This window comes from Epinephelus fuscoguttatus, linkage group LG11, assembly GCF_011397635.1.
Source record: "Epinephelus fuscoguttatus linkage group LG11, E.fuscoguttatus.final_Chr_v1".
Lineage (NCBI taxonomy): Eukaryota > Metazoa > Chordata > Actinopteri > Perciformes > Serranidae > Epinephelus > Epinephelus fuscoguttatus.
In genome coordinates this window covers 2,621,978-2,638,768 of record NC_064762.1, presented here as the reverse complement: position 1 = coordinate 2,638,768, position 16,791 = coordinate 2,621,978, and the positions used below count along the sequence as shown (strand labels likewise).

The following is a 16,791-nucleotide window of genomic DNA, read 5'->3' as shown; positions in this document are numbered from 1 at the left end:
TAAAGGGGCAATAAGCGGAAATTCATCATTTCTAGATTGAAGGAATTAAAAAATGGCTATGTGAAGAACTAGAGGTGTAGTTTCATCTGGAGTATAGCATGACCTCACACACCCTCTCTCTGTGTTGATCTCCAGCCCATTGTTTACAAGCCGGTCCGGCTGCGCGTTCATGTACGTTCATGTGAACCCCCCCCCCCCCGGAGCCCTTGGCCCTCCCTCCCTATAAAAGGCTACAGCCAGTGAGCAATGGCAGCACGTATTTTCGAAATGAAATGGCAGAGAGTGGAACGTCCACCTGAAGACGACCAGGATCTGACATTACCTCTAAAGAAACAACGGTTGTTGGCGAAGAAGTTGTTGGATAAAAAAAGGGACAGAACTCGGATTAACATTGGCCTTGCATTTCCAAGGTGGAGAGCACTGCGAGAGCTAAAGGGGCTACAATCTGACTCGGAGCTAGCTCTTCTTCTCCTGGACAGGTACAACATAAAGTCAAATGTCTGTTTTAATTAGTGTTACAGTAACGTTAGGCACATGTCGCTATGTCGATTCAATTAAATTAATGTTACAGTCGTAGCATGGGTTAATGTCCGGAGCTTGAGTTATTAGCGGCTCTGTCCCAGCAATGGGTCAGGCGTTACGGTTGTGTTAGGTGAGTAGCCCGGCAGCGCAGCTAACATTTGCAATTAGCATTGTAAAATGTAGCCCGGCGGGCAGCCTGGCGGCTGTGTTTAGCTATTTTCCTGCCTACTTCAATGATGATGGTCCCTGTAATAAATGTAATATATTTGCTGAGATGGAGGCGAGGCTCAGTGACTAGAAGAGCTGGTAGGAGCGCTCCATAGCTGTAAGTTACTCCAGTAGCCGTAGTAGCTCTAGTGCTAACTCTGGGAGCTAATGCTAACGTCCCTACTCTTCTCCATGAGCCTGGTGGGCTCGAGGGCTCACAGAGAAGAGTAGGGACGAGTACTTAAAATAGTAAGAATAAAATGTACATCTTCACTGTGCTGGGTCTGTGAGTGTGTACATTCAGAAACATAAAATATGTATTGTGTTTCAATGGTTACAACAATAATGAAGAAAGACAAGAATAAGAACAGACATTAGAAGTATGTTCAATCATGTGCATTGTATGCTGAATAATTATTTACATTCAATAGGTGCTAAGAATATTGCAGTTGAATCATTGCACCAATTATTGCCTGTTAAAAAAGGCCAAGCTGTGTGTTTATGTGAGGCTTTGTGCAGACTGTGGCAACAAATATTATAAGTAAGTAAAACTGTATTTATAAAGCAGCTTTTGAAACCAAGGTTACAAAGTGCTATGCAGAAGGTCAAAAGTTAAAAGAACAAACGATGAGTAAAAGATGAACATTAGGATGGGAGAAGGCACAAAACGCCATCTATCTATCGATGTGACGACACATCTTTGACTCCTCAAAACAAATCAGAGTGATACAGTCATGATCCACACATGACATCACACACAGTCTGTCAGAGTTCAACGTTTCGGGACATTTTAATTGGAAGCAGATGTGAACGCTGTCTTGTTTGGAGCGACGCCATGTGCATCTTGTTTGTGTTTACAGACACCGATGTGCATGACGTGACCAAGATGGTGTCCAGCTCGTACACTAGATGGTGGTACAACCCCACAGAACAGATTAGACCAGGGTTCATAGCAACATCTGATCTGTACAATCATACAGGACACATTTAACAATGTCTATCTACGGAAGCGTATTGCATTCACTCGACAAATAATAAAAATCTGTTTTATTGAGTAATTTTTTTATTTTTCTGTTTATCGGTGTAATTTTTTTCTGGTTTTTTGTTTGTTTTATTTTCGGAGTAATTTTTTTATTTTTCTGTTTTTTTGTGGGTTTTTTTGTTTGTTTTTTTTTTCGGGGTAATTTTTCCTGTTTTTCAGAGTAATTTTTTATGTTTCTGTTTTTCGGTGTAATTTTTTTCTGTTTTTTTGTGTGGGTTTTTTGTTTGTTTTTTCCAGGGTCATTTTTTCTGTTTTTTCTGAGTATTTTTTTCTGAGTTAAGAGAGCAATAGAACAACAGACGCTTTCATTCCTTTCTTGAGAGCTCGATATAATGGAAGCAAACATGACCCGCTTGTTTAGTTTAATCCAGTTTTACTTTGTTTTGGGTTTGAGACACTGGGAGTTCCTCTTGTCTTTAAGTCATATAGATGGTGTCATCATTAGTTTGTCGACTTTATGCAGGCACCTTATGAGTCACCACGTAGCCAGCCTGAATGCATTTCAGATGCATCATCTTGTATCCATGGAGCTTGCCATATGTGTCCAACTGATTGTGGAGAAACACTGCAATGTCCAGCAGATCTGAATGGGCTTTTCGTCTGAACAACCGCAAAGTCTTAAGGTGCCTGCATTAAGTTGACAAACTAATGATAACACCATCTATATGACTTAAAGACAAGAGGAACTCCCAGTGTCTCAACCCAAAACAAAGTAAAACTGGATTAAACTTAACAAGCGGCTCATGTTTGCTTCCATTGTATCGAGCTCTCAAGAAAGGAATGAAAGCGTCTGTTGTTCTATTGCTCTCTTAACTCAGAAAAAAATACCCCGAAAAACAACAAAAAAAAAACCCCACAAAAAACAAAAACAAAATTACTACGAAAAACAGAAAAATAAAAAATTTACTCATGCAATACGCTTCTGTATCTATCCACCTGAACATACCTGTATATCTTTGTGCTCCATGTGCCCTCAGCTGGCCCTGTTGTCATCATCATGTGACGAACACAGAGGCAAACATTTCATATTCATGTGTACATTCATTTGGTGTCGTGCCCTTGACCTCAGGTGAGGGCGCTGCGCTCGTAGTCATTTGCTTACTCTCTGACTCGTGCATTCATTTCCATTTACAGGTGTGTTTGTGGTGTACTCACCCACACACACACACACTGTATACATACAATACACTGTGTATTTGTATTGATGCTGCATATTTGTAGATCGTACATAGTGTTCTTTGGATATTTTATTCATCTTCATTTCTATAGCTTTTGTTATGTCTTTTATATTTTCCCTTATTCTTGTAGTTACATTTTTTTAATACCTGGAGTTTTATTGTTTTTATGAACAACCTCCAGAGTGGAAGGCAAAGGAAGAATTTCATTGTCCAGTGAAACCTGTTTCTGTTCATGTGACTATAAACACCTTGACCTCACTTCAAGATGCTAATACAAAGCTAAAGAGCTAAAGGAAAGTGCTCTTGATATAATAATGATTTTCGATGACTAAACACTCACCGTCTGCTTACTTACATGTTGATAGACTTCCTGTGTGTATGTGAGTGTATGTATTTGTAGCCATGTGTATATGTAAGCCTGCATTATGTGTTCAATTATTAGTATCACTTTTGTTTGGTATTTTCTTCACCTTCAGCTCGAAATTTGCTCTACAAATAAAGTCATTAATATTTCCTATTTCTTTCCTTTAGAGCTTCAGGACTTCAGTTAGCAGTGTTCAGTAATGAAACAGAGACTCTGGGAGATTTTGTTAAACTTCCTTTATTATGGAAGGCACAATAAGCATTTTCATGATGATGATGATGATGATACAAATAAATTGCACAAATAAATTCACATTTTTTTCCCAAGTAGAAGAACCCTGATTTCACGGTGTGCCCCACTCCGAGACCAAACCTGTGCCCTTTAAATGTCAAGATGTCAGTACTTAAAATGTTTTGTATTGTGCGTTAAAGCAAAACTATGAATGTATGAGTGGAAGATACGCAAACATACAATTATTATGTTGGGTTTTCTGTTTCTTACAGCCCAATCGCCAGGACAATGTTGGCATCGTGCGACACATTTGTATGTCATTAAGTAGCAGATACAATAAAACTTTACATTTGAACAACGCTGTGGTGCAGTGGTTAGCACTGTCGCCTCACAGCAAGAGGGTTCCTGGTCCTAACCCAGGGTGGGGGAGCCCTTCTGTGTGGAGTTTGCATGTTCTCCCCGTGTCAGCGTGGGTTTCCTCCAGGTACTCCAGCTTCCTCCCACAGTCCAAAGACATGCAGGTTAATTGAGCTCTTAAGTTGCGTGTTTCTGGTACATGGGACCTTAAAAATCGATTTCTCATAATGTATTCCAATGGCTAGATGAAAATTATTTTCTGGTCCCGTTTGAATTGTGCCATGAATTTCACAGGTGTTGTTGGTGAATTTTTAATATATTTTTTCGTGCAAAGAAGGCTACAATTTAGCGGGAAGAAGTTTGATACTGTTAGGTTTTGTGTCAGAGCGCTTTGTGAAGGGGCGTGACTTACGAGCTCTATTGGTGACTCTAAATTGTCCGTAGGTGTAAATGTGAGTGTGAATGGTTGTCTGTCTCTATAACCCCTTTTACACTGCCAAATTTTCCACGAATGTTGGGCCGTTTTGCCGGCAAGCTGCGAGCGTTTAGACACACAGAGCCGGATTGGTGAGTTGATCTGAGGTGCCCAATTTTCCTCCTCGCAGGGTAGACATATTGGTGGAACCCTTTTAGTTTAAACAGACCGAGGCGGCCTTCCGCAACGGGAGGAGCTGTTGATGACGCTGCACATGCGAGCCACTGGCGGTGGATAAACAGGAAACAGCTGATAGCAGGAATTAGCGAGCAGCCAGTAGCAAGAGGGAAACACAAACCTGACAGACACTGTAAAGATGAGCAACTGGGGAGACAAGGAATTGCGCGCCCTCCTTATCCTCGCAAACGAAGAGGCCATTAACCATCAGATGACGGGGACGGTGAAGGACGGGCCGACTTATGAGAGAATCACCGAAGGACTGACCAGCCGCGGCTTCCCTCCCACGTCACTGTTTACGTCACACGCTGAGCTACACGTTTTGTTACTTGCTCACGCCCCCCATTGCCCCGAAAAAGGCACATTCTGTATAAACAACAGTAGGTAGGCGGCATTTTGCTGCACTCCACGATTTTGTTTTTATACTGCCAATGCTGAAAAAAGACTGATTGGGCTTTTTGCACACTTCCTGTTTAAAAAGGGCTAGTGTGTCAGCCTTGTGATAGTCTGGTGACCTGTGCAGGGCGTACAAATGTCGGCTGGGATCGGCTCCAGCCCCCCCCCCCCGACCCTGAATAGGATAAGCGGTTATGGAAAATCAATGAATGAATGAATGTGGTAGACGTGTGGTTAGGTTAAGGCTCAAAACGTTAAGAAAAGATCATGTTTAGTTTTAAAGCAGCAGCACGATCACAGCTGAAAAAGCGCCAATGTCTCAGTAAAAAACGACTTTTTTCAAAGACCTGTTCCGGCAGAAAACACAGCAATGTCTGTAAAATATAAACCATTTCTTGTAGGGAACAATCCCGGCAGGAAATGCAGCAACATCTCAGTATCCTCGGTGGAAAAACAGCGGTGAGTCACTAAAAAACACCAACGTTTGATGACTAAAAAGCCGCTGGATACACGGCGACAGCTCTAAAAAAAAACAACCAGTTTTGCTGTTTGCTGGTCTTGAACGGTGGTCTCGCCAAGGTGCCATGTCATCAGCCATTCCCTCTAACACCTGATGGCAAAGTCAGCTCATAGAAACAGAAACGGTGGTTTGCAGAAACGTACAATGCCAACATTCCCTTCAGGCTCCTGGGCTGCTTTCTTATTACAATTCTATTTATAAAACACTTCTTTCATAGATCCAGTTCATCAGGGTTTAAAAATACCAACATAATGTGTTTAATTCAAATCGTCCAGCTTTGCCATTTTGCTGCTGAGCTGCGTGTGAGTCATGGCTGTTTAAATATGCATACATGCAGAGTGGGACTGGACGGGTATCACACTGTAGACTGTGCATCCTGCAGCTCATTCATAAAACTCCACAGTCAAGGCCATCAATGGGTCTTGAGAGCAGTTAAATATAGCTTATGTTTTAGCAATCTAAACACCGGTGAGGTTTATTAGTGTGCTGCTCCTCTGGTGAAACACTACACCAGTTGTGCAGAGTGTTCTCTCGTCATAAATATACAGCTCAAGGACAGAAGACGGTAACAAGCTGGCCTGGGGAGCCATCTAGTGGTGAAACGTTTGCTGGTTCAATCTGGTACCAGAAGTGCCTATATTACTGATACATTAGTCCCTGAGCATATTAGGATGTAATACTGACCTAACTGATTATTAAACACGTAACAGCTCAAATATTAAAATACTGCAGTGCAACAGTTGCCAGATCTCCTCGCCATCATGTCTGTAAAACATCAGCATTAAACATAAACTCCAACAGAATACGTGGCCTGGACAACAGCGTCAGTCAATGCTATTCGAACCCCATCCGAGGAGGGTCAACGCTGTCGGGTCCGTCTCGCAGGAACCCGGTGAGAACCTCGTACGTAACAAACACCACCATGTTGACGGGGAAAGCGCGCAGACAGTTGATGCCTAAGCTCTTGAAGAACACCCCCGCTCCCTCCACCCTCACCGTCTCCGTGATGCAGTGGAAGAAGCCTTTGTATCGCCTCGTCTCCCGCGCTCCGTCCACCTGCAGGCGGGCTTTGATCACGTCCATGGGTGTTCCTATAGTCCAACCTACCATCCCTGCTACTCCACCAGCAAACATCACACCACTCCAATCTGGAGGAAAGGAAAAGACAGTGACGTTAAAGGGATACACTGACATTTTAATTTTTAACGTGTCTTTTTAAATCCTCAAGGAATTTGTACCGTAAAGGGGAAAGATTTTTAGTATCTAATTTTAAGCACATGACTTTATAACATAATAACTGAACCAGAGATACGAATGAGAGCTTTGATTGAACAGTTACCTTCACACGTTTATCAGATATTTTATTACTATGGATGTTGATTATATTTAAGAGCAAAAATCATCACATAACTCACTGATATATATCTGTTTGATGTGTTTATGTGTGATGCGTTGCTTGCAAACCGATGTGCTTTCTTGGGCTGCCTCCCAAGCTGGAGATTGGAATCATCAGTCGGAGACCCCTCAGTCGACTGAGATTGCTTCAAGTCGAGCAGCCAGTATGTTACTTCTGGGGACATTCTGGACCCCAGATTATGCTGCAGAGCGATCGCTCGTCTTTCACGGTATTCTTTGTTACAGACAGCTGTGGACATGATGCAGCGGCACAGAGGAGGAGAAACTTTCAACCGTAAGGCTCCCAGATAACGTTCTTCTCTCTTCTTCTTGGACTTGTTGAGTTCACAGCTCACAGCTGCTCAATACGACACAGTCTCTGGCTTTTGTTTGACATGTAGTGTTGGCAAAAATATAATGTTGCACGTTTCCGATCATCGTAAGCATAGTTAGCTTGTTCACTATTACGAGTGAATGCCACGTCTCACTGAGCCTGTTCACACTTTAAAATGTATTTGGGAAAAAAAGAAAATCATTGAATATTTGTATGAATCTCATTCAACTAACATAAATCTGAGTCGGGTGCATCCCTGTTGCTTTCAACTGACTATATTGTACTCTTTTTATTATTCTCCTGCTCAGGGAACGCAGATGGGAATTAGCTATACAGCTAAGTCTGGCTCAACAGCTGTGTTGTGCATGGCCCCATTAAAGGGATAGTGCACCCAAAAATGAAAATTCAGCCATTATCTACTCACCCTTATGCCGAGGGAGGCTCAGGTGAAGTTTTAGAGTCCTCACATCACTTGCAGAGATCCAAGGGGAGAGGAGGTAGCAACACAACTCCACCTAATGGAGGCTGACGGCGCCCCAGATTCAAACGTCCAAAAACACATAACTGAAACCACAAAATATCTCCATACTGCTTGTCCGTAGTGATCCAAGTGTCCTGAAGCCCCGACATAAAAAGTTGTTTGGAAAAACCTCATTTGCGCTCACGTGTGTGTGCTCACGTGAGACCAGCGAAAGCACCTGAACACACAGGAAGGCAGTGCCCAGAGAGGCAGTCAGAGCTACAGGCTACAATGAGGCTAAAAACAGAGTTCAAATGAGGTTTTTCCAAACAACTTTTTATGTCGGGGCTTCAGGACACTTGGATCACTACGGACGAGCAGTATGGAGATATTTTGTGGTTTCAGTTATGTGTTTTTGGACGTTTGAATCTGGGGCGCCGTCAGCCTCCATTAGGTGGAGTTGTGTTGCTACCTCCTCTCCCCTTGGATCTCTGCAAGTGATGTGAGGACTCTAAAACTTCACCTGAGCCTCCCTCGGCATATGGGTGAGTAGATAATGGCTGAATTTTCATTTTTGGGTGCACTATCCCCTTAAATAAACGAAACTAAACTCTAAATCTGTCTGTTCACTCCTGCCATGACAATGCGTCTCGACATGCCTCGAGTAACTACTTGGTCCCCCTCTGTAGTGAAGTAAACATGTAGGCTACATCTTTTCCATTTGCAAAGACCAAATGTGACATTTCTGTGTCCGTCATGAGACAAGCTAGCGCACCCTGCAGTCCCTCTGCTTCACTGCTGCAAAGCCCTTTTCACACTGCACTTACCTCCAGCTTAAGGAAGCTGTTAGCCTGAGGTTGAGGATCCTTTTCACGCTGGCACATCCCAATGTGTAGCTTTTGGTTTTCTGGCCCTGCTCCAGGGCAGGGTTAGCCTGCAGTTTATCCCCTGAATATCTACTAAACACGAGGCTAAAAGTTGCCAACGTGAAACAGAGCTAATGAAATTTTCATCACATTTTTGTTGTCCAGTCACACGACTTCTTCATCATGCCATCAGTACATGCATGCTGTATGTTTATAATGTAACCAAGGTAACTATTGCTAAACGAAACTGGAGGTACCTAGCAAGCAAATTAAAACAACAATATGACCAGAAAAAACTTCCTTAAAGATAAATAATAGAGGTCTTCTTTTCAGCACAGCTCTCACATGAAGCCCTGCTAATGGGGACATCTTCATGTTGCTTCTTGTTGTTAAAGAGTCATCGCTCATTATTCTCAAATGTAAACATTAGTTGTGTTGTTCAAAGGACATTGAGCCCAGGGACTGTGGAAGTGCGGTGTGAATCAAACAGCCCTGGGCTTTGGTTAACTCTGAGTCAATGATGAGTGTGTGAGAAGGAGCCCAGGACTATCTTTGGCCCCGGGCTAATATGCACTGTGAAAAGCCTAAGAAAGAAGACTACTGCTGCAGGAGTGTGAGCTCCATGCTGAGAGGAGTTAGGGAGAGTCTGCCTGCACACACACAAGGACAGGAATAACTGTTAACATCACGCGGCTCACATAACTTAACGCCAGAGTTGAGCCATTTTGGTGTTGGTGTGAGTTTGCTGGGACCTTTTAACAGCTGCTGCTATGCTAGATTGTGCTAACCAGGCAGACGTTGAACAGACTGTTCGCTGAGGGTAGAGCGACCCCAGAGATGGTCCTTTAGCTCTGCATCTGTGCAACTGCACCAACAAAAATTTTCTCATCCAGTGAGGCGTCAGATAAGCAATGACATCAGATAGGTGGGCGGACACATGAGTGTACACACTGCTGAAAGCATGTGGTCATATGCGTACCAGTTCGATTGGATCTAAAGAGTGAGGGTGCATTCACACCTGTAAATGTTGCTGTCCACCTGTGATCCGATCGTCTGCTACACGTTTGTATATCACAAAGAACTGAAGCCTTTACATGAAAGAAAACGCTGACTTGACTTCGCTCACCTGGTCTTTTCTTGCTGCCGCCTGTCAGCCATTCACAAATGGTTGCATAAGTCAGAAAGTACGTAGCGTAGGACGGCCCATCTCTCAGCATGAGCGGGAGCGCTCCTCTGTACAGCCCCATGAACCCCTCCTCTTTGATAATGCTCAGCAGACAATGAACTGGACCACGGTACTTGGGTTTGGGCATGTTGGTGCCTCCTCTCTTGGACTCCGTCTGACACTGCAGACGAACTTTCACGATGTCACCTGGAGACATCACTGACGTCTGTTGGAGGCAGATAAGGAGAGACGCAACAGCAGAAGTCTCAGAAGCAGATATCTCAAAACATGAGCAAATAAAACTGCCTACAAGGCGTAAACACCTGGGGGGTGAGGGAAATGTGTTCAGGTGCCAAATATACACATGGAGGTAAACTATGCATTACCCTTTAAAGTCTAAATTGCAGATGATAGAACACAGATTATTGAGGCACATGATTCACCCATTTTCAGAGGATGTGTAAAACCCTATGTGTCACCTGAGCTATACCTCCCGCCAAGCCAGACAGGAAGATTTCTAGTTTGGTGTTCGGACCAAAACCAGCTCCTCTGGCCTGACTCAGACACTGCAGGCAGTTCCTGTACGTGCCAAACACCACTGAGGACGTCAAAGAGATGGTGGTGACGGGGAAGGACATGCCTTTGAAGAAGCCATGCACCTGAAGACACAAATGAGAGAGAACCAATGATAAACCAGTGAGCAGTGGCAGACAAAGCTCCCTGCTCCTCATCTACCACTTTACTTCTTTCAGCAATTAAACTGTCTTTACATTCTGCTGCAGGCTAACTGGCATCCAAGACCAAGTCCACTCTGATGATTTGCAGATAACCAGAATAATGCTTGTCTAAGAAAGTTGATGAACATGTGTAGATTCACATTAAGGCTGCCATTTTCATTGTCAATCTGGTGATATTTGAATGATTAATTGATTCTTGTTTGGTCTATAAAATGTCAGAAAATGATGTAAAACATTAAAGTCCAAGACAACATCCTCAAATGTCTTTTTCTGTCCACATCACAAAGATATCCAGTTTACTTTTGTTGTGAAAAACAGGTCTGGAGGAGGAGCAGGAAGCGGAAGGAGCCTGGCCTGATGAGAGCCCATTTATAGGTGACTGAATTCAGGTGTGAGCTCTTGTTGAAGGACCTGCAGCAGGACACTGAGCTCTGGCAATAATTGTGTGTCTAGGTGAAAATGTGAGTTCCTTTACTCTTGGTGCATTTTCGTTTGAAGCACATTGATGCTTGTTATTTAACCCTTTGAAACTTCAGCAAATTGGCTTGTTTCTTTAAAAAACCTGGGATGAAGGCAACAAACAAAAGAAAAAATAAGCAAAGCATTTGTAAGAAAACTAAAAACGGAAAATTCAAAACATGAAAATTAGAATTTGTTTTTTTTGGTTTTTTTTTAAATATAACAATTATAAATGCTTCCCTAGCTGTTTTTCTCCCCCACAATTTGTAGGACACTTCTTACCAAGTTCTTCACTGCCCATGTTTTTGAAAGAATCACACCAATTCGATCAGGGTTTAAAGATTTAAATACTTGTGAAAGGCATCTGAAAGCAGCACAAGAAAAGTGATGTCACTCCAGGTTTCAAAGGGTTAATGCTAAATTATAATTGTACATCCTGTTAATTCTTATCTGGAAGCCAGATATTTGCTCCTTATGTATTCGATTTTGAAAACTGTACTTATTTTCTGTTTAGATGAAACCAGCAGCAGCGACTGGTGCCAGACTTCTCTGCAATAACTCAGAGATGAAGTGGACTCTTGTTCCGACTGCATATGGCGTCAATCCAAGCCTCTGGTAATCAGAATATTCCTCATATTTTACAGCTTTTGAAAAAGGAGAAACATTCTGAATTTGTTGGGGGTTTTTTTCCATTAAACTCAAACTGGTTAAAGGGATAGTGCACCCAAAAATGAAAACTACCATTATCTACTCACCCATATGCCGAGGGAGGCTCAGGTGAAGTTTTAGAGTCCTCACATCACTTGCAGAGATCCAAGGGGAGAGGAGGTAGCAACACGACTCCACCTAATGGAGGCTGATGGTGCCCCAGATTCAAACGTCCAAAAACACATAATTGAAACCACAAAATATCTCCATACTGCTCGTCCGTAGTGATCCAAGTGTCCTGAAGCCCCGACATAAAAAGTTGTTTGGAAAAACCTCATTTGAACTCTGTTTTTAGCCTCACTGTAGCCTGTAGCTCTGACTGCCTCTCTGGGCACCGCCTTCCTGTGTGTTCAGGTGCTTTCGCTGGTCTCACGTGAGCACACACACGTGAGCACACACACACACACGTGAGCACACACACGTGAGCACACGTGAGCACACGTGAGCACACACACGTGAGCACACACACGTGAGCGCAAATGAGGTTTTTCCAAACAACTTTTTATGTCGGGGCTTCAGGACACTTGGATCAGCACGGACGCTGCGAGCAGTATGGAGATATTTTGTGGTTTCAATTATGTGTTTTTGGACATTTGAATCTGGGGCGCCGTCAGCCTCCATTAGGTGGAGTTGTGTTGCTACCTCCTCTCCCCTTGGATCTCTGCAAGTGATGTGAGGACTCTAAAACTTCACCTGAGCCTCCCTCGGCATATGGGTGAGTAGATAATGGCTGAATTTTCATTTTTGGGTGCACTATGCCTTTAATAGGTTAATTATTGCAGCTCTAGTTCACGTTACACCTTTTGACGTTGTTACCTAACCTTCAGTGACACATTTACCACATGAACGCTCTGTTTCCAACATTATTCCTGCTCAGCAGTTGCTTGAGACTTTCAACAGAAAATCCCACACTGCTCCTGCTCAGCTTCAGTTTATTAGTAACACTAACATGTTGGTCCTACTAGACTGTCGTCAAGAGTGTTCAACACCATTATATCCAACGCTGAAGAAAACGAAAGAACAAGGGAGCAAGAAAAACCTAGAAAACTTAAGCTCCTCACACAGTAAAGGCCATTTACAACATTATTTACGATAAATGTTGATCTCATGAATGAACACATCAGCCTTGCAGCTTTCACAAATCATTCAAAAATGTTCAACACTGTTCACTCTTATGCCGTGTATCATAAATTGGTCCTGCCTCCATTTCAGATGATATGAACCTGTCGTTCTAGTTTTACTCCATTTCAGTATCGTTGCACCTCTTGTCTTTTTTTTTTTTTTTTTAAATTGTACATTTAGTAATTGTACCTACTTGTTGTAAATCTGTATCCTTTATTATATGTAGATAATATTGCTCTGTAAAGCACTTTGAATTGCCCTGGTGTATGAAATGTGCTGTCCCAATAAAGCTGGCCTGCCTGGTGCTGGTTCACTTTATTCAATTTGCTATTCCACAGGCTACAGAGCCATGTCATTGCCTCACTCTATACATCTGTAAATGCTTTCCCAGAAACACAAACGCCAATTATAGCACAGCAGCTACATTGTCTCTTCACATGTGTTGCTCCTGACTTTGCGAGCCCAAACTGGCATCCGAGCATGACTGGAACACCTTGGATGGTGTGACATGAACTTGGTTCGGACACTTAACTGCTCTTCTCATATTCTTTTCATCTGCAGCTTCCTGACTTAACAATGCTTTCTACACACCCAATGTTGTTGCGTCTCAACTTCTCAGTGATCTGAGAAAAGTTTGTTCTTAAATAGATCGGGTTATTAAACTCCGTGGCAAGATAACTGGAGAACAAATGTGCAGTGTTAAGCCAGGTTTATGCGTCTGCGTCCCTCTGCGACCGATGCAGAGATGCGACGTGCACCTCCAAAAAACTGTAACCACACGTTGAGGCAGCGCAGACCCAACACAGACCGCAAGAGCTATGATTGGTCCTTCAAACTACATCATTCCCAGCATTTTGCAAGGTTTCACTTCCTGCTGCAGTACCACAACACCGCCATTTTCAAAAGTCTCCATTGTGATCAGTTGTGTTTTGAGATTTGATTAAAAGATGGATGTAATTTAACAAGAGCATTTGTTGTTCAATGTCGATCATTTCGAGCAACAGTCTTTCTCTCTTGGTCGCCATCTTCACTGTGACTTGAGCAAAGCCAGAAGATAAACAATGAACGAGCAGCGACCATAGACGTCAGAGTCTAGGTAGGTGTATAAAAGAACACCGCGCCCCCAAGTGCTTTGGTGGGGAATTGCATAGCAACATACACCAACGGGACACTGATACTATGATATGCACACAGCGACTACGACTAGAATAAAGAAACTTTTACTCACATGACAGAGCAGTGCAGAATGAATCTAGCTCACAAGATAGATGCACTGCACCCTCTATGGTCTGAACATGTACTAAGGCTCCAGGGTGCAGGTATAGCATGCCCAGGATGTGGACTGAAAGTGGTATTAAAACCTCTAACTCTGCCAGGACGTCGACGTCCTCGCTCCCCCCCTCCTGTTAAATGGTATCTCCCAGGCGCACTATGTCATCAAACCATGTGATGTTTGGTATTGCTGGAGTCAGGAAGCTCTCGACTTTTCAAAAATAACATTGTTTTTCTTTTATTTATTATGTATTTGGCACCAGAGCAGCCTAAACACACAAAGTCCAAAATCGCGATGAGTGGTGACAAGTCATGTCATGCTGTTTTTCGACGGGAAAAGTTAAAGGATTACTCGCGATCTTATGTGGAGCTGTTAGCGGGCACGTAGCTGTTTTATAAAAGGTAAGAGTCTCACTCCTACCACTATTTTTGGCTGAGATATACCGTCTTGAAAGTGGGATCATAACTTTCACGTTTCATATGGCTTTATTTGGTGATATTTTATGGTGTTTCTGTGTCATAAACAACATCAGCTATCATAATCACACCTGATTTCAATAAGGTACAATGTTTGAAGCTGGCTGAGTGTTGTTTGATCACTGACAGTACTGTTTTGAAGCCGAGCTCCGCCTGGATCTTTTCATGGAAAAAACACTGTAGAATGGTCATACTTTGAGCAGTCTTCTTCAAATTTGAAACAAGTGTTCATTGATAGTGTGCCTACAGCCCCACGGTGTCATTTACCTGCTCAGATGAAGCCACAGACAGTTATTCACCTTATTTTATTTTAGGCACAATCTTCAATTTTTGACTGACTTCAGAGGCCCATTACTCTGTCTCTGTATCACCTAGAGTGTTTCTGACACTTTCACAAGAAACCTCAGGGAGTTTTCTTTCTGGCAAGACCTCATGCATGCATGTAGTCAGAGCGGTTCAGAAGCTACAGTCATTTAAATTTGGGTATGTCATTTTAGGCGTTTTTGCTACAAAATGGGTGTGGAGTGCAAGAGGATAAAGCAGTCATCTTATAGTCGAACTGGCACCAATGGTGATACTTTTTTAATGTGTGTTTTTATGTTTTGTTTTGTGGTGTTGATGTGTTCATGCTCAGTTGTGCAATGCAAATTCCCCTTGAGGCAATAAAGTAAAACACCTGGTATCATGTAGTCTACACTGTTCCACTCACCCCTTCTTTTGAAAATGTCGCAACAAAACACTGCCATATCCCTGTGAACTGTTTCTGGGTCTGGATCCGCACCTAGAAATATAAAGAATGTTAAGATGTTAATTTGTCGCACAAACATCTTGGCTGTTTGAGATATATGTAATGTTCAGTGTACCTTGACCGTGTCCAGAGGGTATCCCACTGCAACTCCACATGCCCCTGTTTGTGTTTGCAGAGACAACAGAGCATCAAGGACACAACAAGAGCACAGCCAAGGTTGTGGGCTTTAACTGTGCTGTGTACTGTGTAGCTGTGTTCTCTCAGTGAGATGATCTCAGGCTGTCTACATGTATGAAACACAAGTGTACATATGACAACACTAGTGTGTGTGCTGTGTTTACTGCTGCTGCTGCTGCTTTAACTCATATAACTCAACAAATATTAAATCTGCATAGATATAAGAGATCAAGCTCAACCCGTTTTACAAGACGCATAACGTTCAAACTACACGTCACGGATTACCTGATCTTCCCCCATGCTGTCTCATCAGCACCATGCTAATACAGTAGCTAGCCACTTAGCACACACCCAGCCGGCTAATGCTAACAGTAAGCTAACAGTTAGCTACAGGCTGCACGAGCGGTTACCTGCAAATGATCCGGACACAAAGTCAGCGATATGCATCCTGTCAGATGGTGACTGACCGACGGACACTGCTCAGATATGAGTCCATTCTTCCTCCAGCGTGCTACTGCTCACCGTAACCTTGAGTATCCTGCTGCGGTGACGTGGAGAAGAGGCGTGACGCAACGGCTGAAAACATTGGCTCCGACTTGAGCCGAAGATGGCCGAAAGATTTATTGTGTCTCAGCGAACGCGAGTTGACTTTGTGTGCGCGCGCCGTGTGTGTATAACAAAATGACATGAAAGATTAATATTTAAATGTTCTAATTATTTCACATCAGGCGTTATATACAAATAAATTACTTGTCAAAAACTTTTCAATACAACTTATATATATGATTTTACTGCTGCAACCTTTTGTATTGTTTGTCATATAAACTGAAATATAGCGAAGATGAAATTAATTGTCAGATATGATATCATTTCTTTAAGATGCACCTTTCTTTCTCATAATAATAATAATAACAATTATAATAATAATAACAATAATAATGATAATTATCATTAGTAGTAGTATTGTTGTTATTACATCAGGATAAACCATTTGAGATACATCATCTCGTTTTAGAGATTATAATTAAATTAATGATATATTAATAATAATTATAATATAATAAATAATAATTATTAGAGACTACAACAACTAATAATAATAATAACAATAATAATAATAATTATTATTATTATTATGATGATGATTATTATTAGTAATAGTATTATTGTTGTTACATCAGGAAAAACCATTTGAGATACATCACCTCGTTTTAGAGAGAATTAATGATGTATTCATAATTATCATTATTTTAATAGAAGAAATAATAGTAATTATAACACAACTACTACTTCTACTAATATAATAATAATAATAATAACAATAATAATAATAATAACAATAATCATAATAATAATTATTATTATGATTATTATTATTATTATTATTATTGCTATTATTTAA

The 16,791-nt window shown here is 41.9% G+C and overlaps 1 protein-coding gene across 1 annotated transcript; it reads right to left on the bottom strand.

The window, feature by feature from the left end:
• Positions 1–3,977: 3,977 nt before the first annotated feature.
• slc25a47a (solute carrier family 25 member 47a) lies at positions 3,978–15,935 on the bottom strand. The gene is made up of 6 exons (XM_049590531.1): positions 15,800–15,935; positions 15,328–15,371; positions 15,174–15,245; positions 10,169–10,348; positions 9,651–9,915; positions 3,978–6,617 (listed from the first exon to the last, which is right to left on the bottom strand). The coding sequence occupies exons 1-6, from the start codon at positions 15,834–15,836 to the stop codon at positions 6,304–6,306; spliced, it is 912 nt and encodes a 303-aa protein (XP_049446488.1). The 5' UTR covers positions 15,837–15,935; the 3' UTR covers positions 3,978–6,303.
• Positions 15,936–16,791: the final 856 nt, after the last annotated feature.